The 23,562-nt window shown below is 44.8% G+C and overlaps 1 protein-coding gene and 1 long non-coding RNA gene across 5 annotated transcripts in view; both read left to right on the top strand.

Annotated features, from left to right (window-relative positions):
- Nucleotides 1-18,372, top strand: part of LOC311136452 (F-BAR and double SH3 domains protein 2-like) — a 44,574-nt gene extending 26,202 nt beyond the window's left edge. For 2 of the 4 annotated variants that reach the window (XM_084170583.1, XM_084170586.1), the window contains 16 exons: nt 38-182; nt 6,448-6,581; nt 6,859-6,913; nt 7,099-7,227; nt 7,429-7,551; nt 8,741-8,836; nt 11,383-11,499; nt 12,275-12,376; nt 12,839-12,991; nt 13,623-13,751; nt 13,971-14,054; nt 14,316-14,520; nt 14,759-15,006; nt 15,540-15,771; nt 16,152-16,222; nt 16,363-18,372. In XM_084170583.1, the coding sequence (XP_084026709.1) occupies nt 38-182; nt 6,448-6,581; nt 6,859-6,913; nt 7,099-7,227; nt 7,429-7,551; nt 8,741-8,836; nt 11,383-11,499; nt 12,275-12,376; nt 12,839-12,991; nt 13,623-13,751; nt 13,971-14,054; nt 14,316-14,520; nt 14,759-15,006; nt 15,540-15,771; nt 16,152-16,222; nt 16,363-16,449 (2,110 nt within the window). In that variant the 3' untranslated portion in view covers nt 16,450-18,372. The remainder of the gene's footprint in view (nt 1-37; nt 183-6,447; nt 6,582-6,858; nt 6,914-7,098; nt 7,228-7,428; nt 7,552-8,740; nt 8,837-11,382; nt 11,500-12,274; nt 12,377-12,838; nt 12,992-13,622; nt 13,752-13,970; nt 14,055-14,315; nt 14,521-14,758; nt 15,007-15,539; nt 15,772-16,151; nt 16,223-16,362) is intronic. The other 2 variants (XM_084170585.1, XM_084170584.1) reach the window with 2 other exon arrangements.
- Nucleotides 18,373-18,880: 508 nt separating this feature from the next.
- LOC311135660 lies at nt 18,881-21,417 on the top strand. The gene is made up of 3 exons (XR_014613800.1): nt 18,881-19,169; nt 19,375-19,441; nt 19,631-21,417. It is a non-coding gene; the product is annotated as an uncharacterized lncRNA (long non-coding RNA).
- Nucleotides 21,418-23,562: the final 2,145 nt, after the last annotated feature.

The raw sequence follows: 23,562 nt of genomic DNA, 5'->3' as shown, positions 1-23,562 counted from the left end.
CACACTGACTATTGTGTGTGTGTCTGTGTTGTCACAGGAACATGTACACGTTGTGGAAGGCATACCTGGAGGGCACAGTGCAAGTGAGCCAAACCAGGATCACGGCTTGTGAGAACTACAGGAACCAGGTGACGGACCCAGCCAAGACTGCCAGGCTGCAGAAGGAGCAGCAGCTCAGGAAGGTATGGAGGCCAAACCACCACAACACTGCTTAGCTTTTCATAGTTTGCAGACTCCCGCTCACCGTCTCGCGCTCTCACATGGCTTAGATTATTTTACGCATGTCTCCATTTATACAGCTGGTGAGTTGAAATGTCTGAAACAGTTCAGGATACAGTGAGGGGAAAAAGTATTTGATCCCCTGCTGATTTTGTACGTTTGCCCACTGACAAAGAAATGATCAGTCTATAATTTTAATGGTAGGTTTATTTGAACAGTGAGAGACAGAATAACAACAAAAAAATCCAGAAAAACGCATGTCAAAAATGTTTTTAATTGATTTGCATTTTAATGAGAGAAATAAGTATTTGACCCCCTCTCAATCAGAAAGATTTTTGGCTCCCAGGTGTCTTTTATACAGGTAACGAGCTGAGATTAGGAGCACACTCTTAAAGGGAGTGCTCCTAATCTCAGTTTGTTACCTGTATAAAAGACACCTGTCCACAAAAGCAATCAATCAATCAGATTCCAAACTCTCCACCATGGCCAAGACCAAAGAGCTCTCCAAGGATGTCAGGGACAAGATTGTAGACCTACACAAGGCTGGAATGGGCTACAAGACCATCGCCAAGCAGCTTGGTGAGAAGGTGACAACAGTTGGTTTGATTATTCGCAAATGGAAGAAACACAAAAGAACTGTCAATCTCCCTCTGCCTTTGGCTCCATGCAAGATCTCACCTCATGGAGTTGCAATGATCATGAGAACGGTGAGGAATCAGCCCAGAACTACACGGGAGGACCTTGTCAAGGCAGCTGGGCCCATAGTCACCAAGAAAACAATTAGTAACACACTACGCCGTGATTTAGTAACACAACTCGCTGTGTTTGGAGGAGGAGGAATGCTGCCTATGACCCCAAGAACACCATCCCCACTGTCAAACATGGAGGTGGAAACATTATGCTTTGGGGGTGTTTTTCTGCTAAGGGGACAGGACAACTTCACCGCATAAAAGGGACGATGGACGGGGCCATGTACCGTCAAATCTTGGGTGAGAACCTCCTTCCCACAGCCAGGGCATTGAAAATGGGTCATGGATGGGTATTCCAGCATGACAATGACCTAAAACACATGGCCAAGGCAACAAAGGAGTGGCTCAAGAAGAAGCACATTAAGGTCCTGGAGTGGCCTAGCCAGTCTCCAGACCTTAATCCCATAGAAAATCTGTGGAGGGAGCTGAAGGTTAGAGTTGCCAAACATCAGCCTCGAAACCTTAATGACTTGGAGAAGATCTGCAAAGAGGAGTGGGACAAAATCCCTCCTGAAATGTGTGCAAACCTGGTAGCCAACTACAAGAAACGTCTGACCTCTGTGATTGCCAACAAGGGTTTTGCCACCAAGTACTAAGTCATGTTTTGCAGAGGGATCAAATACTTATTTCACTCATTAAAATGCAAATCAATTTAAAAAAAATTTTACATGCGTTTTTCTGGATTTTTTTGTTGTTATTTTGTCTCTCACTGTTCAAATAAACCTACCATAAAAAGTATAGACTGATCATGTCTTTGTCAGTGGGCAAATATCCACTGTATGTGGATATTTCTTCCACTTTCTAAGGGGAAGTCTGCTGTTCTTTGGATACAAACCAGTGTATACAGTGCATTCGGAAACCCCTTGACTTTTCCCACATTTTGTTACGTTACAGCCTTATTCTAAAATGGATTAAAACAAACATTTTTAATGTATTACAAATAAAAAACGGATACCTATGAGACTCAATTGATCTCAGGTGCATCTTGTTTCCATTGATCATCCTTGAGATGTTTCTACAACTTGATTGGAGTCCATCTGTGGTAAATTGATTGGACATGATTTGGAAAGGCACACACCTGTCTTTATAAGGTCCCACAGTTGACAGTGCATGTCCGAGCAAAAACCAAGCCTTGAGGTCGAAGGAATTGTCCATAGAGCGCCGAGACAGGATTGTGTCGAAGGCACAGATCTGGGGAAGGGTACCAAAAAATGTCTGCAGCATTGAAGGTCCCCAAGAACACAGTGGCCTCCATTCTTAAATGGAAGAATTTTCGAACCAACAAGACTCTTCCTAGAGATGGCTGCCCGGCCAAACTGAGCAATCGGGGAAGAAGGGCCTTGGTCAGGGAGGTGACCAAGAACCCAATGGTCACTCTGACAAAGCTCCAGAGTTCCTCTGTGGAGATGGGAGAACATTCCAGAAGGACAACCATCTCTGCAGCACACCACCAATCAGGCCTTTATGGTAGAGTGGCCAGATGGAAGCCACTCCTCAGTAAAAGGCACATGACAGCCCGCTTGGAGTTTGCCAAAAGACACCTAAAGGACTCAAGATTCTCTGGTCTGATGAAACCAAGGTTGAACTCTTTGGCCTGAATGCCAAGCGTCACGCCTGGAGGAAACCTTACACCATCCCTACGGTGAAGCATGGTAGTTGCAGCATCATGCTGTGGGGGTGTTTTTCAGCGGCAGGGAGTGGGAGACCAGTCAGGATCGAGGGAAAGACGAACGGAGCGAAGTACAGTGATCCTTGATGAAAACCTGCTCCAGAGCGCTCAGGACCTCAGACTGGGCTACGGTTCACCTTCCAACAGGACAACGACCCTAAGCACACAGCCAAGATAATGCAGGAGTGGCTTCGGGACAAGTCTCTGAATGTCCTTGAGTGGCCCAGCCAGAGCCTGGATTTGAACCCGATCGAACATCTCTGGAGAGACCTGAAAAAAGCTGTGCAGCGACGCTCCCCATCCAACCTGACAGAGCTTGAGAGGATCTGCAGAGAAGATTGGGAGAAACTCCCCAAATGCCAAGCTTGTAGCGTCATACCCAAGAAGACTTGAGGCTGTAATCACTGCCAAAGGTGCTTCAACAAAGTACTGAGTAAAGGATCTGAATGCTTATGTAAATGTCTCCTGAGTGGTGCAGTGGTCTAAGGCACTGCATTGCAGTGATAGCTGTGCCACTAGAGATCCTGGTTCGAATCCAGGCTCTGTCGCAGCCGGCCGCGACCGGGAGACTCATGGGCAGCGCACAATTGGCCTAGCGTTGTCCAGGGTAGGGGAGGGAATGGCCGGCAGGGATGTAGCTCAGTTGATAGAGCATGGCGTTTGCAACGCCAGGGTTGTGGGTTCGATTCCCACGGGGGACCAGTATGAAGAAAAAAAACAATAATAAAAAATAAAATATGTATTCACTAACTGTAAGTCGCTCTGGATAAGAGCGTCTGCTAAATGACTTAAATGTAATGTAATGTAAAATGTAAATGTTATATTTCTGTTTTTTATTTTTTATAAATTTGCAAAAATGTCTAAACCTGTATTTGCTTTGTCATTGTGGGGTATTGTGTTTAGATTGATGAGAAACCTTTTTTTTAAATCCATTTTAGAATAAGGCTGTAATGTAACAAAATGTGGAAAAAGTCAAGGGGTCTGAATACTTTCTGAATGCACTGCTGTGCAAAGGTATTCAGACCCCTTCGATTTATTCAAATGTTATTGTGTTAAAGTGGGATTCAAGTGAATTGAATTGTAATTTTTTTGTCAACAGTCTACACAAAATATTAAAATGTCAAAGTGGAAGAAATATTATAACATTTTTGAAAAATGTGTAGTCGTTGCATAAGTATTCAGCTCCCTGAGTCAATACATGTTAGAAACACCTTTGGCATTAATTACCGCTGTGAATCTTCTGGGGTGAGTCTCTAAGAGCTTTGCACACCTGCATTGTGCAATATTTGTCCATCAATCTTTTTTAAATTATTCAAGCTCTGTCAACATATTGGGGATCATGGCTATACAGCAATTTAAGTCTTGCCATAGATTTTCACTCTGTCATTTAGGTCATTATTGTGGAGTCGACTACAATGTTGTTGATCCATCCTCAGTTTTCTCCAATCACAGCCATTGAACTCTGTAGCTGTTTTAAAATCACCAATGGCGTCATGGTAAGATCCCTGGGAAGTTTAATTCCTTTCCTTCAGATCAGAAAGATGACTGTGTCTTGGTGTCTGGGTGGTTTAATACATCATCCACTGCATAATTATTAACTTGACCATGCTTAGAGATATTCAGTGTCTGATTTGTTAGTGTTATCCATTACCAATCACTGCCCTTTATGAGGCTTTCGAAAAGCTCCCTGATGTTTGCAGTTGAATCTGTGCTTGAAATTCAATACTTGACTGGGGGACCTAACATATGTTGTATGTATGGGGGACAGAGGAAGGGTTAGTCTTTAAAAAATCATGTCAACCCCTATTATTTCACACAGAGTGAGGACATGTAATTTATGTGATTTCTTATGCCAAATCTTACTTCTGAACAAATGTAGGCTTGCCTAAACAAAAATGGCTGAATACTTATGCAATGACTATTTTAGTTATGAATGTATTTATCTTAAAAAATAAATAATAGTTCTTCCACTTTGACATTAGAGTGTTGTGTGTAAATTGTTGACAAAAAAATGACATCCATTTTAATCCCACTTTGTAACACAAAAGTGAAGAAATCCAAGGGGTCTGAATACTTTTGCAAGGCACTGTATTAATATATACTCAGTCATCATAGTTCAGGTGGGCCTTCGCTTCAGCAAACAACATTTTTCTTGGTACGCCGTTCTCATATACTGGGTCATGTTCAGTTGGGCACACTCTAGCAAAACCTTATCTCCCTGTTGTAGTCAATTCTGAAACGTTTTCGCCCTACTGAACATGGTCTAGCCTGGACACTTTGCTTCAATATCAGCTAAGAGTTGGCCACATGGCCACCCTGTCCATATTATCACTGGCTGTCAGGCTTTGACCAACACTTGCTCTCTATTTACCTCAGTCCATGTTCCACTGGCTACCATCAACTAGCACCCTCTTGTTCACCCTGACTGACCTAATAGGAATATCATATTCACTCTTAGTACAAACATCTTAGAATGGCTACCAATAGGATGGGCATGTTATTAGATTAGTTTGAGTTTATTAGTCACATGTACAGGCAGATGCAATTAAAGGGTGAGGGCGCAGGAAGCTGCCTAGTGGCTATTCATGGTCTGGGGGTAGAAGCTATTGGCCAGTCTTCCAGTTATCGCCATGATGCTCCTGTACTGCCTGTGTCTGAGTGAAGGAAGCAAGCCATGGCTCGGGTAACTGTATTAGCAATGAGTCTGGATATATCTAAGTATATTTGATACTGTACCAGCTGACTGTATGTGTATTGACCAGCTGACTATGTCCTCTGGTTGTTTCTCCAGTAGTGCTGAGCTATTAGTGCTCTTTCAGGTCTGTTAGGTTTCGGTTCAATTATTTAAAAAATTATCACGGTTTTGATTATTTAAATAAAAAAATAAAAAAATGAAAGAGCTTTTTAATGGAAATTCCAAAGCCAAAAATAGTGAACATTGGTAATATTTCATTGTCTCTGTCAGGTCCACATTGGGTAGCCATCAATAGAAAAATAGTAAATTACTATGCAATATTTCAGCTACTTAGTTTTTATTTTAATGGCTTTATTATTTTTCATTCCTTAAAGTAATCATCTCTGCTCAGGCAGTTGCAGTCAGCCAGCCAGGCCATATAATGGTATGTGCTCCCCATACTGTACGGTCTTCATATTTAGCTAAACTGCATATTATGCTGCAGAGCTGTCTGACAGTCATTTTACTAGTTCTTCAAAGTAGATAAGGCATACTTTCACGAACTGTCTTTGTCCCTCTTGTCGTTGTTGTGTACATTCTTCTCTCATGCAGTCTATGTGTGTCTAACCTAATGTAGCAGGCGTAAAGTGTATCCGTCCAGAGATCTGTATATAATGACGAGATGCTTATGTTTACGCCTTAACAATGGGAGTCGTTGTCCCAAAGGCAGGAAGCCAGGCAACAAGCTAAGGTCCAAAATAAATCAATAGACAGATTTTGCCGAAAGTGAAATCTCTCGCTTCGCCTCGTCCTCTCTGATTCGTTTGAGACACAAAAAAAGTTGTTTGGGTTATGGTAATGGCTTATGGTCATTGTAGTTAGTTACCATGTTTCTGTTCTGAACTAGGTTGAATATTTGCTTAATGAAAACTACAACTCCCTTCAGCCCAGCGTCCCACATAGTTCTTGTTATGATTTATCACGTGAATGATTTGATTGAGAAACGGCGCGTTGGGCTCACAAAAAAACCCCGAACTAAATGGAATTAAAGTAATTGATCCGACGTCGGTCAATTAGTTGTTTAATAACAGAAACCCCACAGAAAAGTTGGTTAATCGCTCAGCACTATTCTCCAGTGTACTGACCAGCTGATGCTGGTGCAGGCGGAGCTGCAGGACTCTGTGAAGGAGCTGGCTAAGACCAGGAAGAAGTACCAGGAGACAGAGACCATGGCCCAGGCCGTCAGGGACAAGGCCGAGCAGGATGCCAAGTACGTGCACACACACACACACACACACACACACACACACACACACACACACACACACACACACGAAACAAAAAAATCCTACCCCTACGGCCTTGTGGAGATTTGAGAGGATCAGATGGGTAACAAATCTGAGGCCAAGGTGGATCTATTGCCGTAACGCTACCTATCCAGTCCTCTCGAATGTACAGGAGTGACAATGTAAAATACTATAGGGAATCACTGGTCTTGTGAGACTCTGTTCACTTACATGTTCCATCTCACCTTCTGTTCTGTCCAGGTCCAAACTGAGTCTCTTCCAATCCAGGTCCAGTCTGCAGAGGGCCAGTGTAAAGGTGAGAGAATTAAATGTATGCACACATGACTGTAAGTCGCTTTGGATAAAAGCGTCTGCTAAATGGCATGTTATTAAATGATTACATTTTATGTATGGCCAATTGGCCATGACCACAAACTCAAGTGCATATGGGAATGAAAAAAACCCAAAACAACTATCAAACTAATTTACTGACGTTTTCAGCTGAAAGCCAAGAGGAGTGAATGTAACTCCAAAGCCACCCACGCCAGGAACGACTATCTCCTCACGCTAGCTGCGGCTAACGCTCACCAGCAGCGCTACTACAACACTGACCTGATCAACTGCGTTAAGGTGAGGCGTCGGCACACACACACAAGTATGGAGGCATTTCAGGTCATCTTTTTTTTTTTTGCAGTTGCCTCATATCTCAGGCGATTGCTATGTCATAGTTAGCATGACTGCAAAACAGGCTACCTGGAACGCCATCACCAATGTGTGAGTGAGTGAGATGGAGGGTTATTGCTGCATTTCCCTGTTGACTGCGCTTCTCAGGTCCTGGATGGGGACATCTATGAGCAGGTGAAGGACTACCTGGTCTCTCTGTGCCAGATGGAGCTTGAGTCCTACCAGGCTGTTCACAACACTTTCAACATCCTCCTGGAGAGCTCCAACGGGGTGAGCGCACACAAACTAGCCCAGTGGCCGTATGTGTCAAGTGTCTCAAGAGAAGGAATGCTGATCCAGAATCAGTTTTGCCTTTCAGATGAAAAATGTATAGGAAAAGGAACTTGAATGGGGAATTCTGAGATGCTTGATACATATGGCCCCAGATATTAGCATTCATTGAACTAGCCTGGTCCAAGATCTGTTTGTGCTGTCTTGCCAACTCCTATGGTCTAATGATGTTGGCTATACAGCACAAACCGATCTGGGACCAGGCTTTTATTTGAGTTATTATTTTTTTTACTATGGGAGAGTTCTTATGCGGAGAATGCTGGGAAGTTGGTGAAACAGAGGTAGTTCGGTCCAGAACCTTGCCTGAGAGCGGAATGCTCGCGTTAACTCCCCCGACCTAATGCCTAGGTTTTAGCTCGGAGTGTGCAGGAGACCCATGTTCAAAACCCAGATGTTCAAGTTAGCATGGATACCATTGTTTAGGTCCACATTTTTCTTTTAAAGCTAGAATTGTTCATTTAAACAATAACAAAGCACCTCCCCACCCCTGTTTTGCTAAAAAGCTAAGGGATTGGGCTGGAGAAATGTTATCCACTCTCAAATTCATAAACAGAGTTATGGATACAAAGATTGACCATCCATGATATCAAATGTATAGCTTTAACCAAGTTTTGAGGCTATGTAAGTGTTTGTTTACGTTGTTTACAAACATTGGAGTAAAACAAGCTTATATTTTGGGATCTGATGGGGTATATCTCCAGTGAGGCAGCAAGCTGCAGGTGCCAGATCCCCCAGAAGGGTCAGATTTCTACCCGCTGACCCATATGGTTCCTCTTTCACCGTGACGCCACAGCAGGCTGTGTGTGGGTGTGTAGTTTTGACCTCTCTCTGGTAATCTTCCTATGACCCTTGAGTTGACCGTGAACGCTCCCCTGTGACTTTAGGTCATACTGCACTCTGCTCTGACCGTCAGTGGTCCTTCGATGGCCCTGACTTAAGTAAGAACAGTGTGGTCGCTCTCCAGATGACATAATAAACTCTCAAAGGATTGAGTAAAGCCTCTTCTGTCATGATAATATGAGCTTTTATCTATTCTAATCCCTTTATGCCTCTGTCAGATTATTAGTACTTCTATTGTGCTGTATTATGAGGTTAACTAAACGGCTGTGTCTGCGTGTGTTCTCTTCAGGTGATGCAGGACTTCCACCAGCAGCAGTTTGTACAGCAGAACCCAGTGTTCCACAGCACCCCAGCCATCCTCTTCCAACCCAGCAACACTGACACGGTGGGTAGTAGTGCTACGCTAACGCTACTTCAAATCAAATCAAATTTTATTTGCCACATGCGCCGAATACAACAGGTGTAGACATTACCGTGAAATGCTTACTTACAGCCCTTAACCAACAATGCATTTATTTTTTAATAAAAAAGTAAAATAAAACAACAACAACAACAACAAATGTGTTGAGAAAAAAAAAGCAGAAGTAAAATACTTATCTCATGGAACGTGGTGGCTAGTGCTACGCTACACACTGGCTATGCTAAAGCTACCATGTCGTAGAACCACTGGTCCTTCTTTTAGGCTAGCTAACCTGCTCTACCGTACATGCTTGTGCGTAATGTGTAACCAGGTTGAATTTGTAAGCTCACAACTTGAAATGCCACTACCTGTGCCATTGAATTGCTAGCTTTTCTTTGGGTAACTGGCTAAGGCATTGTGAGACAGGATTGGGATTGGTAAAATCAATCCCAGTAGTGAACTTGTGAGAGAGGAAGCAAAGCTGTTAAATGACAGTGACGTCCATTACATGTGATGCGTGTGTTTTGGTGAGTGTGTTTGTGTTGCACGTAGGTTTGTTTGTATGGTTTATGGTGTGTGTGTGTAAATGGTGCACATGTGTGTATGGTGTGTGTGCATGCGAGCCCCAGAGGAACCTGTTCTCAGCTGACCCAGCCTGCCAGTCCGTCCGTCTGCCCGCCAGTGCACTTGTCTCCCCCCCCCCCCCCCCTTCTGATTCCCATCCGCCCCTCCGCTACACTGGACAATTTGTTAGAAGTCTCCAAGACCCTCGTTGTTTTCGTTGGAAGTCAAACAAGCAGTGGCCTGTTCCTAAAGAAAACATTTAGTGATGCAGTTGCCCCCTCCACCTCCCTCAAACCCACCCCACCCCTTTCCCCTCCCTGGCAATATGACGGAGGTATCTGGAAAATAACTGCACTGAAAGAGACAGGGCGTCTGTGAAAAGGGGGCATTGTGAGGGGGCCTTGTCAGAGTGGGCTCACTCCAGCCCCCCACCTCCGCCCTTCCACCCCTGGCTGCCTCGGCCTCTAAAAGGAACTCAGTGTGGCTCTCGTTCACTGATTTATTGGCCTTACGCATGGACTACATTGAACAGCTCTCGCTCTCTCTCGCGCGCTTTCTCTGTTCTCTTTCGCTCACTCCTTGCTCTCTCTTTAACGCGCTCTCGCACGCTCTGGCTTTCTCAATTCAAAGGGGCTTTACTGACATTTAATTCAAAGGGCTTTATTCACATGTAATTCAAATGGGTTTTATTGACATGTAATTCAAAACATAAAAACGTGAAGAAACAAAACAAGAAAAAAAAATATATTAGAAATGAACAGTAAGTATTGCATTCACAAATGTTTCTAACGTGTTTTTTTTTTACATGCAAATATTTGAAGTACAAATGGTAGGGGTGCCACAGCAGGCTGTCTGTGTTTTAGAATAGATAATGTGCAGATCATGACAGAAGAGTCTGACTCTCTCTCCTTATTTATAGCTAAATGCACTCCGAATTATACATTCAGCCATTTAGACTGTGTTGATTATTTTGTCAGGGCTCAGAGATTAGAGGTCAGCTGTGTGCGCATGAATCATGCCAGGGGTCATCATCTGTCATAGGGGTTGACCTATACACCTCCTGAGGAGAGGTGAGACCAAACTTCCTAGTCCTGTTGCATGTGTCCATCAGACAGCCAGTGCTCTCTGTTATAAATAAAATAATTTTGTATCGGGAGACGAGAATGAGCGTTTCTTATTAGACAAGTCCAGGGATGTCCCTCCCCGTTTCAGTCCGTTTTCTTCCGATAATGAACACTTGGTGTTACAGAACGTTCTGATATAAATGTATTGTGTAGAACAAATATGATTGTCGGTCATGTAGACTAGAGAACCGTGTCTGCTCTATTCGTTCCATTTCTATTTTGCAACGTTCAGAACATATAATGAGTACACCCCAGAGTGGCCTGGACGGAGACTTCAGGCCTTGTAGATGAGTTGTGGAAATAAATAAACACCAAATGTTTCCATTTTAATCTGGAATTCCTGTTTTTCTGATCGCTTTCTAATCCTATATTATTGGAATCAACCTACCCCGAAGCAAATATCAGACATTTCACATTTTCCTATGTTGTCCTGATCACATCCCTGATTTCGAGACATTGCCTCTCATTCCATTGGTACGCGTGGATTGGCTGTGTTCCTCTTGGGAGGTCATCCATAGAGTGAGTGTTTTCCTCTAGGTTGTTTTCCTTTCGACACAAACACTCGGTTTGTTTGGCCGTCTGCCTCAATAGTGGAATTCAATAGATGTTTTTACTACGCTGCCTTGATTTAGTTTCTCAGAAATCTAATTTCATAATATTTGCCAACATTCACCCTCAAACGGATATCGGCTCCAATATCCAACCATAAATATTTAGGAGGTGAATATGTCTGTTTTTATTCACACACGGACAGACGGGCAGAGACGGTTAGAGACGGACACTGAATATGTTTAGCTGAATATTATCAGACTATTAAACTCTCTCATCATCCCTGGTCACTAGGTCAGGCAGTTGCAGAAGGAGAGTGGCACAGCGGAGGAGCACAGTCTGGATAAGGAGGCACGGAAGTGGGCGACCCGAGTGGCACGAGAACACAAGAGCATCATCCACAGTCAGAGGGTGAGAGAGAGGGATTGAAATAAAAAAGCAAGAGAAAGGGATAGCCTATATTTGCTGTGTCTCAGAGTAGGAGTGCTGATCTAGGATGAGTTTTCTGCCTTTTAGATAATAATTTAGTAAGATTACATGGATTTATAGAGACTTTATGAATACGGGCTCAGATCCGTTCAACTTCAGTACACTTCCAACTGACTCGACACAGAGTTATCATTAGCCCCAATATAAAATACTAATAATTAATCAGTTTTATGATGCCTGCACTGTGTCAGAGGGAAGTGATAACTTTGAACGTTGAGGAAACGTTCAACCATCGCCCTACTGGCCTGATGGTTTGTTGTTAAACCTTGGAGATAAGAAAACGGATGTAGGTAGTTCTTGGCCAAACTCCGACAAGTGTTTTCCAGTAAACCAGGATGTAACATGGCCCTTTAACAACCCCATTACTGGAAATTATATTAAATTAGTCAACTGTGATAGTTTTACAATTTCTTCTATTCACTGTAATGTATACCAGTTATTGCTTGATTATTTCAGCATTTCTCATTTTCATGGCCATATTGTTTTAGTATTTCCTACTTTTGATTGTGATCTGGTTTTGGTTTCTCCTTTTCACTGTGTGGTGGTGTAGTTTATTTTATGATTTGTCATAGGCTGTGTCTCAAATGGAACCCTATTCCCTACTGTACAAAGTGCACTATGTAGGGAATATGGTGCCATTTCAGACGCCACTATTAAAGATTGATTTGTTCTGTACATGTTACCTGTGACTTTTCAGGCCCTGGAGGAGTATGGGACACAACAGGGACTGCCGGAGCAGAACCACAGCGAGCTGGAGCTCAAGATGGAGGAGGCCAGGGAGAACCTGCGAAGAGCAGAGGTTAACTTGTGTGTGTGTGTGTGTGTGTGTGTGTGTGTGTGTGTGTGTGTAGTGAAGGTTAGTTGGTGTGTTGGGATGAGGTAGTCCTGCCTGCAGCGTAAAATGTGTCACCCTTGGCCCAAAAGGACTGGTTAAGACGTTGGTTTTCAGAGCAGGAGACCATGGTTACGATCCCACCAGTGCTCACGCGTGCGTGTGTGATCACTTACTGAGGTTTGTTTATCAGTGGGCCAGCAGGTTCTCACCTTAGCCTCTCTTGCCTCTGATGCCCCCTGCTGGTGGATAAGGCAGAATACATAAAACATAGTTCTAATGGAGCTTTTTATTATAACATGAGTCATGACTAGAGTTTCAAAATCCCAGCTTTTCCAGAAATCCCAGTTCGTAGATTCCTGGTATTAGGAGGGAATAAGAATGAAATTCATAATATGACAAAACATGCAATGATGTCACTAACTCCAGACCGTGAAGCTGAAGGCGGACGCTCGTCTGGCCCTACTGAGAGATGCAGGAATCACCGTGGAGACATGGCTGAAGAGTGCCATGAACCAGGTGATGGAGGAGCTGGAGAACGAGCGGTGGGCCAACCTAAATGCAAATGATCCTTCACTCACCGTGAGTCACAAACACACATTATGTATTCAAATACGAGACAAACATAACTTTTTTTTCTCAGATCTTTGTGCATACACTCAAACACATCTCAATTTGTCATTTTGTCCCCTGTATACCTGCCTACTGAAATTTGCCGGACTCAGGTAAATCACATGATAAGGAAGCTGAGGTGCATGTTTAAGACACTGTTTCTCAACCTTAAGGTGCTAGTTTATCCTGTGCTGTGCTGTGTTTGTGTTTGAGATTGACTAGCCTTGTGAAACCTGACTGACAGCATGTGAGCTTGCGAGATCAGGCTGGTTTAACACAGCTACAGATTTTGCAGTCACTGATCACTGATCTACAAATCACCTTCTCACTATGGCAAGTGTCAAACTCATTCCAAAGAGGGCCGAGTGCAGGTTTTTGCTCCTTCCTTGTACTTGATTGATGAATTAAGGTCACTAATTAGCAAGGAACTCCTTTCACCTGGTTGTCTAGGTCGTAATTGAAAAGAAAAACCAAAAACCTGCAGACACTAGGCCCTCCATGGAATGAGTTTGACGCCCCTGCACTAGGTGATCAAAGGTATCGATTCTGCGGCTTCCCTTGCTCAAAGGGATCCTCTCCAACATGCTGTGTGTGTCTTTAGGGTACAGGTGACCTAGAGGAGGATGAGGAGCTGGAGGATAGTGGAGAGGTGTTGGACGACAGCAGCTCCAGCCCCTCCAGTACCCTCAGGAACTACCCCCTCACCTGCAAAGTGCTCTACTCATACAAGGTACACAAAATCTTTAAGCTGGCAATTACCCCAGCGCCTTGGATGCGGTGCAGTATGGTACCGTAACTCGTACCACATAGGTCCTGTGAGCAGCACACCTTATAATATTGAAGTTCTTACTTCACAAATACAGCTCCAACCTACAATATATTCATGGAATTCACTGTGGCAGTCTAGCAGTAATAAAACATGACCTCCTTCCTCTCCCTACTCTCCCAGGCCTCTCAGCCAGATGAGCTGACCATCGAGGAACAGGATTTGCTGGAGGTTATTGATGATGGGGACATGGAGGACTGGGTCAAGGTACAGAGTGCTGTCCAAGAGATGCACTACCTCTCAGTTTGTGTTTTAACTAGAATAAAGCAAGAGGTACTCTGAAGTCATATCATACGCCTACACACCAGGGGTTGTGTCCAGTGGGGAGAAAATGTTTTGAAATGGGGAGGTGCTACTTCAACTTGTCCAATAAGAACTTAGTTTTGTTTTCCATTACAAAACATGTTGCTACGGTGTGCCCCACTATCACTGACGGTAACCCTGTGTGTGTTCCAACATTGTCTCTAGGCCAGGAACCAGACGGGCCAGGTGGGCTACGTCCCGGAGAAGTACCTGCAGCTGCCCTCGTCCAACAGCCTAATGAGCATGCTCCAGTCTCTGGCCGCCCTGGACGCTCGCTCCCACTCCTCCAGTAACTCTACGGAGCCTGAGCTGGCCGAGTCAGAGCTGCCCACGCCGGGCACACCTAGCGTCAACGGAGACTCCAGCAGTGGTGAGAGACAGTGAATTTGTCCGAAACGTTTGGAGCATGACTCAACATTCGCTCACAGGCGAATCCTGACCTTCACTTAAGTCAGATTTTCACTTAGTCATGCATTGATGTCAGTGGGAGATAAAAGGAAATTGGACTTATGTAAAAGTTAGGATTCGCCCCACATTGAATAAACAATGTCCTTCCCTCTTCCACTTCCCCTTTGCACCTCCGCTCTCTCCCCCTCTCCCTCCCTCAGTCTGCTTCGCCAAGGCCCTGTACGACTACGCGGGCCAGACGGATGAGGAGCTCTCGTTCCCTGAGGGCGCCGTCATCCGTGTGCTGAGCCGCGAGACCCACGAGGATGACGGCTTCTGGGAGGGCGAGTTCAATGGCACCGTTGGTGTCTTCCCTGCCGTGCTTGTGGAGGACCTTCTGGCATCAGGCGGTGCCGGTGGAGACAGCGAGAATGGCGATGGCCAAGGAGAGGCAAGCAGCAGACCGCAGGTACACACATGTATGCAACCACCTTAGGAGCTGTTTACCATAGAGATGGATAGAGGAATAGTGCCCAAAAGCCCGTTTTAGCATGGGCAGCGCCATTGAGGACTTCCTATGGGTTACCACTCACCATTTTTAAGTAGTCAACTGGGTGGGACTTCCTATGGGTTAAAGAAGGATCGCATAATTCCACCCAGGTTATCAGGAGCCAACCTTGGCTTTATACCTGTTCAAACAACACACTCCAGGTGGCAGTATGCACCCTTTCAGTTTGTTTACCAACTCCTAGAAGTAGTAGAAGAAGAAAATGTACCACTTCAAAATGGAGATGGCCTCAATGGCGCTGCCCATGCTTTCACAGACGCCATAATGGGACAGATGCAATGTTGTGTCCTCTAACTATCTCTATGCTATTTACACACATGAATCAATGAATGGACACTTAAAGGTCTTGCTCACATTCTCATCCATACATTTACATCATAAAGATACTGTATAACAGTAATCAATATATTACTGTTTTATTTAATTCTGTGGAGTGCGCCGTCTTACAGGCGTCCCCCTCTCCTCTTTCCGAGCGCTCTCCGCAGAGCCCTTTCCATCTGGGCCCACTCCACAGCAGCCCCTGTCAGAGCAGCCCCCTCCTGACCCCCACGCTGCCCTCGCTCCAGTCCAGCCCCTCCAGTGCCAGCGCTTCGCCCATACCCCGCCCCCCCTCCATCAATGGCCACCATAGGGCACCACCCGCACCACTCAAAGGCCACTTGCAAAGTAAGAACCACTCCTCAAAGGCTGACTATTTATTATTTTGCACATCAAATGTTATCGCAATGCACATCATTCATTGCCTGGTCCCAGATCTGTTTTGTGCTGTATTATAGTCCGTGGCATGACAACAAACATAGGAGTTGGCAAGACGGCACAACCAGATCTGGGACCAGGCTATGTTATTTATCATATTAAATGCACACAAAATAGACCATGTAAAAAAAGTAGGGACATGGACAAGTAATAAACAACAGCATGGATTTTAAGAATACTCATTCCGACATTTGACATATCTGTTCATTAGGGCACAATGTCACTACCCTGTAGTGATTTCTATGCCAAGACGTGGTGCTGATGATTCTGTCTGCCCTCCTCACCTTCAGGTCCTGCCCAGAGCTCCACCCAGCCCCCCAGGTACCCAACAGATGGTGGTGCGGGGGGCACCATTCGACCTGTAAGTCATCACACACACACACACACACAAGCATCGTAAATACTGTATGGATACTGACCCTTGTCCGGTTTGAAAATACACTCGTTGAGGTTCCACTTGGAGCTCAAAGGAATAACTAGCTGTTTGTATGTTATGGACAGGTCCGTGCTGCTCCGCCGCCCCCCAAGCCGCAGCAGCCTCATGGCCAGGTGAAGAGGAGGGAGGAAGTGGAGATCACGCTGGTGTAACGACGCCGCCCTGGGGGCGGTGGCTGCTCCCCACAACCAGATCAGACCAGACCTGGTGGATCCAGGTCCCCGACCGACTGACCCCCCCCTCTCTCTCAGGGAGGGACAAGAGACTCCAGAGCCCCTGAACCAGCCTGCCCAGCCAGGGGGTATCCCCACTCCCCACCAGAGAGGCTCCATGAGGGGGCCCGAGATTTGGTTAGTCTCCCGCCACACAGTCCAAAGCCAGTAGGGCTGAAACGGTGTGCGGTGCGGAGAACCCAAACAATTGTGCAATTGACACAGTTTCCAAATTCCAACTCCACATCCCACTTTTCTTTATTATTTTTCTCTAGTCTATACCTCTCTCATTCTCTCCCTCTTTATTTGTGCTGTAAACACTGTTTTCTCTCTCTACCTCCCTCTTTCCCTTTTTATTTTTCTCTCTCTGTCTAGCTCCCTCACCTTCATAACTGGGCATTGAGCAATGGGGGGTCTTGCCTTGTTGTTCGAGCAAGATATCGCCATTGGATTATTATACGACAAAAACTAATTTTGTGGGAGGATTGTACATCTGTCACAATGTTTTTAAAAAACACAGCTAAAGTCCAAGACAGATCTCTGTTTGGTTGTTGGTGGATTGTGTTATTGTCGTCTCCGCACATTTCAGGGAAATTCTCAACACGGCAGAGGCTGGTACCACTCCTGTACCTGAAATACGTCTTTAGAAAAAGTGTTTTCAACATTTCATAAACAAGGGAAAAGTGGCAATTTTGGAGGGGTGTAATTGTTTAAGATAGGAAAAGCCCCATTGAGGGCAAAATCTGGTTCACACTATGTGAAACTAGAACAAAACTGCCCCTGAAACGTATATTCCTACTCTTCAAAATGTATTTGTACAATTTCCTTGTATTATAACGTGGGACATTTCAAGACGGCCAGGGGCAATCGGTAGTGTATGTATGAGTAAATGTAGACTATCTTTGTGCTACTTGTTGTTGTAAATATACAAGGATATACAAGGATACATTTACTCATACATATAAGGATCTAACTATGTTGTCATCAATACTAATCTAGGCTTAAACTAGCCAATAATGGTTGCTGGTGAGAATAGTTTTTTCAGTCAGGAATGCAGACTGGGTCGCAGTTCAAGACGGAATGCATCGCAAGGTGATTCGGAGTTGTGCGGTGCGTCATACGCGGGTGCGTCCCTGTGTCAGACCATGGGTCAGACGTGCCTTCAAGTTCCCGGAGGAGAATCACCTTAGTTCCTAATTACCTACAGGAAATGTGAACTGACTGAAATACTGAAGCACTTTTTTGATATTTTGTTGTTCATGCCCTTTTCAGTATTGCTGCTTGGTCTCTCTCGTGGTTGCTGCATTGTTTGTCCCCTTTAATTGTTTTTGCTCCGTCTATATTGGTATGAGTATTGTTCTCCTTGTGAAATGCATTTTCATTTATGTAGGCCCCCCCCAAAAAAATGCATATTTGATTTGATGTATGCTTTTTCATTGTATCATTTATTAAATACGAATAGTTTACAGAGCTTTGAGATGGATAGCTGTGCTGCAATTTTAGAATGAGGATCAAAACATACGGAAACCTATTGATAAATGTGTAAGTTGTTGATTATAGGAAAATCTGTATTTGTCAGCCATGTTGCTGTGTTCTCATTGATCTCTTTGAGATCTGAATGTCAAACTTATTTTTGAAGTTTTCCCTGTTATATTGAAAAAGGACACGCTGTTGTGAAATACACACTTTGACACAACCATGAAGTAGATTTTTGTCATTATGTTCCTGATTTATTTTCAGTATCTTAAGAGATACAGTAGAAACAAACTGCCCACTATGATGTAGCCTCTGCAGCAATAGCAGATAATTAAAATGATTTGATTGGATAAAAAGAAAAAGTTAAAATAAAATTAGCAGAAATCACATTTTGTTCTGTTTTATTTAACTATTTGCAAAATAATAGTGGGGTTTCCACTAGATACCACAGCCACGAAGTCAACATTGGCTATATCATGAAACATTTATGAAAACAATGACCTTTTTGGTTTAAGGTAAGGCATAAGGTTATCAGTGTGGGTAGGGTTAGGGTTAAAATACAATTTAAAGAGGAATTGTAGAAATATGCGAGGTTTATTACTTTGTGGCTGTGGTAACTAGTGACAACCAGAATTGTGGCAGGCTAGTGGTCCGTGTATCATACATTCATGGGTTATTTGATTCGAAATACGTGAAAAACTGAAAACGGCTCGTTTCTGAATTTGAAAATCGGAAATCGACTTGTTTTCTCATTTATTGTGTCAAAAATGTACATGGAATAACACTTTATTCCGATTTTTGTTTTTTGTTTTGTTCATACCCGGAAGTACACACTCCCTTATAGACTATTCACGGGGCTTGGGGGGGGGCTGTTTACAGCCTAGGTTGGCAGCACAAGTCATTTATTAGACTGAGTGTGACAGGAAGATAAAAATGCTCATGTTAGCAAAGATGCAGAACTTCTCATGAAGTTAGCTTACCAATAGAACAAACTCTACATCTGAACAAATTTGGTTTGCACTGGCTGGCTAACTTACTGACTAGCTAACAGGCTGGCTAGCTAGCCCTACCTGACTACTGGCTATAGTCATGCTAGCTAAATAGTAGTAGCTAGTGGAAGTAAGATAGCCCCTCAACATGCTACAAGATTAAACTGCCTGGCCAGAGCGATCTGCTGAAGAAAGGTGAGATTTCTCCATTACTTTCTGTAGCTAACTTAGCTAGACCTTTTGGCTGGCTGATGGTGTTTATTGACTGAGTAATAATGAACTGCAGTTACTATCTGGCACTTTGCATCGCCAACTTAGCTATTGCTTACACATGCAACAATATCCAGTTAAGCTATATATAGTCAGTGCTGGTGTGTGTGTCTAATGAATGTTACTGCAGGAGAAGGGCACAGTATGGCATCTGAGCAGATCATCATGAACTTCATGTAGTTACATCAGCCAATACAGTAAGTTAAAATGTGCCTTTTTATTGCTATGCGTATACTTCACAAACATCCTTTCCTGCTCACTACGACAATTGGCCTACTTCTTGGAATGTATACATACCCCCTGTCTGGGGGGAGGGGCTGATGATCAATGAAACAGCCAGTCTGATATTACTTGATTAATGACCCCTCTCACCCACCCACCCACAGGACCATTCACACAGTTCAGTCACTCAACCCTATCCAATGGACATGATACTGTCAAGGTCCTGCACTACCGCCTCCTACAACACTCTGACGAGAAGCAATAAACTGGGCCCCATGGCTGTAAATCAGCATATCTCTTTAACCCTGCTGTACCCTACTGTTCTGAAACAATATGGCAATATTCTTAATGGAATGCTCAACAGTGATTATTGATCTCTCTCTTTCTCTCTTTGTCTTGACCATCCTCACAGTTCACTCACAGATGGTATGTAGGCTGGTTGATGGCACCTGCAGGCCTGTTTGAGGGACAACTGGACAGAACATATCAGAATACTTGGACCACAGCTGAGACCCTCCTCCCCCATACGTCAAGGAAAGCCCTTCTTTACACTTCCTGTTAGGCATGATGCTCTCAAGGTGTCTCTCCATCTCTCATGTCGTCTGGTATTACCTACAGTGTTTTCGGAAAGTATTCAGACGGCTTGACTTTTTCAACATTTTGTTACGTTACAGCCTTATTCTAAAATTGATTAAATTGTTTATTTTCCTCATCAATCTACACACAATACCCCATAATAAAAATGGTAATATCACAATTCCATAAGTATTCAGATCCTTTACTCAGTACTTTGTTGAAGCACCTTTGGCAGCGATTACAGCATCGAGTCTTCTTGGGTATGACACTACAAGCTTGGCACACCTGTATTTGTGGAGTTTCTCCCATTCTCTGCAGATCCTCTCAAGCTCTGTCAGGTTGGATGGGGAGCGTCGCTGCACAGCTGTTTTCAGGTCTCCAGAGATGTTAGATCGGGTTCAAGTCCGGGCTCTGGCTGGGCCACTCAAGGACATTCAGAGACTTGTCCCGAAGCCACTCCTGCATTATCTTGGCTGTGTGTTTAGGGTTGTTGCCCTGTTGGAAGGTGAACCTTCGCCCCAGTCTGAGGTCCTGAGCACTCTGGAGCAGGTTTTCATCTAGGATCTCTCTGTACTTAGCTCTGTTCTTTTTTCCCCTTGATCCTGACTAGTCTCCCAGTCCCTGCAGCTGAAAAACATCCCCACAGCATGATGATGCTGCCACCACCATGATTCACCGTAGGGATGTTGCCAGGTTTCCTGCAGACGTGACACTTGGCATTCAGGCCAAAGAGTTCAATCTTGGTTTCATCAGACCAGAGAATCTTGTTTCTCATGGTCTGAGAGTCTAGGTGCCTTTTGGCAAACTCCAAGCAGGCTGTCATGTGCCTTTTACTGAGGAGTGGTTTCCATCTGGCCACTCTACCATAAAAGGCCTGATTGGTGGAGTGCTGCAGAGATGGTTGTCCTTCTGGAAGGTTCTCCCATCTCCACAAAGAAACTCTAGAGCTCTGTCAGAGTGACCATCAGGTTCTTGGTCACCTCCCTGACCAAGGCCCTTCTCCCCCGATTGCTCAGTTGGGCCGGGCGGCCAGCTCTAGGAAGAGTCTTGCTGGTTCCAAACATCTTCCATTTAAGAATGATTGAGGCTGCTGTGTTCTTGGGGACCTTCAATGCTGCAGAAAGTTTTTGGTACCCTTCCCCAGATCTGTGCCTCAACACAATCCTGTCTCAAATCAAATCAAATCAAATTTTATTGGTCACATGCGCCGAATACAACAGGTGCAGACATTACAGTGAAATGCTTACTTACAGCCCTTAACCAACAGTGCATTTATTTTAAACAAAAAAAGTCAGAATAAAACAACAACAAAAAAAGTGTTGAGAAAAAAAGAGCAGAAGTAAAATAAAGTGACAGTAGGGAGGCTATATATACAGGGGGGGTACCGTTGCAGAGTCAATGTGCGGGGGCACCGGCTAGTTGAGGTAGTTGAGGTAATATGTACATGTGGGTAGAGTTAAAGTGACTATGCATAAATACTTAACAGAGTAGCAGCAGCGTAAAAAGGATGGGGTGGGGGGGCAGTGCAAATAGTCCGGGTAGCCATGATTAGCTGTTCAGGAGTCTTATGGCTTGGGGGTAGAAGCTGTTGAGAAGTCTTTTGGACCTAGACTTGGCACTCCGGTACCGCTTGCCGTGCGGTAGCAGAGAGAACAGTCTATGACTAGGGTGGCTGGAGTCTTTGACAATTTTGAGGGCCTTCCTCTGACACCGCCTGGTATAGAGGTCCTGGATGGCAGGAAGCTTTGCCACAGTGATGTACTGGGCCGTACGCACTACCCTCTGTAGTGCCTTGCGGTCAGAGGCCAAGCAGTTGCCATACCAGGCGGTGATGCAACCAGTCAGGATGCTCTCGATGGTGCAGCTGTAGAATTTTTTGAGGATCTGAGGACCCATGCCAAATCTTTTTAGTCTCCTGAGGGGGAATAGGCTTTGTCGTGCCCTCTTCACGACTGTCTTGGTGTGTTTGGACCATGATAGTTCGTTGGTGATGTGGACACCAAGGAACTTGAAGCTCTCAACCTGTTCCACTACAGCCCCGTCGATGAGAATGGGGGCGTGCTCAGTCCTCTTTTTTTTCCTGTAGTCCACAATCATCTCCTTTGTCTTGGTCACGTTGAGGGAGAGGTTGTTGTCCTGGCACCACACGGCCAGATCTCTGACCTCCTCCCTATAGGCTGTCTCATTGTTGTCGGTGATCAGGCCTACCACTGTTGTGTCGTCGGCAAACTTAATGATGGTGTTGGAGTCGTGCCTGGCCATGCAGTCATGGGTGAACAGAGAGTACAGGAGGGGACTGAGCACGCACCCCTGAGGGGCCCCCGTGTTGAGGATCAGTGTGGCAGATGTGTTGTTACCTACCCTTACCACCTGGGGGCGGCCCGTCAGGAAGTCCAGGATCCAGTTGCAGAGGGAGGTGTTTAGTCCCAGGATCCTTAGCTTAGTGATGAGCTTAGAGGGCACTATGGTGTTGAATGCTGAGCTGTAGTCAATGAATAGCATTCTCACGTAGGTGTTCCTCTTGTCCAGGTGGGAAAGGGCAGTGTGGAGTGCGATAGAGATTGCATCATCTGTGGATCTGTTGGGGCGGTATGCAAATTGGAGTGGGTCTAGGGTTTCTGGGATTATGCTGTTGATGTGAGCCATGACCAGTCTTTCAAAGCACTTCATGGCTACAGACGTCAGTGCTACGGGTCGGTAGTCATTTAGGCAGGTTATCTTAGAGTTCTTGGGCACGGGGACTATGGTGGTCTGCTTGAAACATGTTGGTATTACAGACTCAGTCAGGGACATGTTGAAAATGTCAGTGAAGACACTTGCCAGTTGGTCAGCACATGCTCGGAGTACACGTCCTGGTAATCCGTCTGGCCCTGCGGCCTTGTGAATGTTGACCTGCTTAAAAGTCTTACTCACATCGGCTACGGAGAGCGTGATCACATAGTCATCCGGAACAGCTGGTGCTCTCATGCATGCTTCAGTGTTGCTTGCCTCGAAGCGAGCATAGAAGTGGTTTAGCTCGTCTGGTAGGCTTGTGTCACTGGGCAGCTCGCGGCTGTGCTTCCCTTTGTAGTCTGTAATAGTTTTCAAGCCCTGCCACATCCGACGAGCGTCAGAGCCAGTGTAGTATGATTCAATCTTAGACCTGTATTGACTCTTTGCCTGTTTGATGGTTCGTCGGAGGTCATAGCGGGATTTCTTATAAGCGTCCGGGTTAGAGTCCCGTTCCTTGAAAGCGGCAGCTCTACCCTTTAGCTCAGTGCGGATGTTTCCTGTAATCCATGGCTTCTGGTTGGGGTATGTACGTACGGTCACTGTGGGGACGACATCATCGATGCACTTATTGATGAAGCCAGTGACTGATGTGGTGTACTCCTCAATGCTGTCTGAAGAATCCCGGAACATGTTCCAGTCTGTGCTAGCAAAACAGTCCTGTAGCTTAGCATCTGCGTCATCTGACCACTTTTTTATTAACCGAATCACTGGTGCTTCCTGCTTCAGTTTTTGCTTATAAGCAGGAATC

This window comes from Coregonus lavaretus (assembly GCF_964263955.1).
Source record: "Coregonus lavaretus genome assembly, chromosome: 10".
NCBI lineage: Eukaryota > Metazoa > Chordata > Actinopteri > Salmoniformes > Salmonidae > Coregonus > Coregonus lavaretus.
The sequence above is the reverse complement of the archived record's forward strand: the minus strand, read 5'-3'. Positions and strand labels throughout refer to the sequence as shown.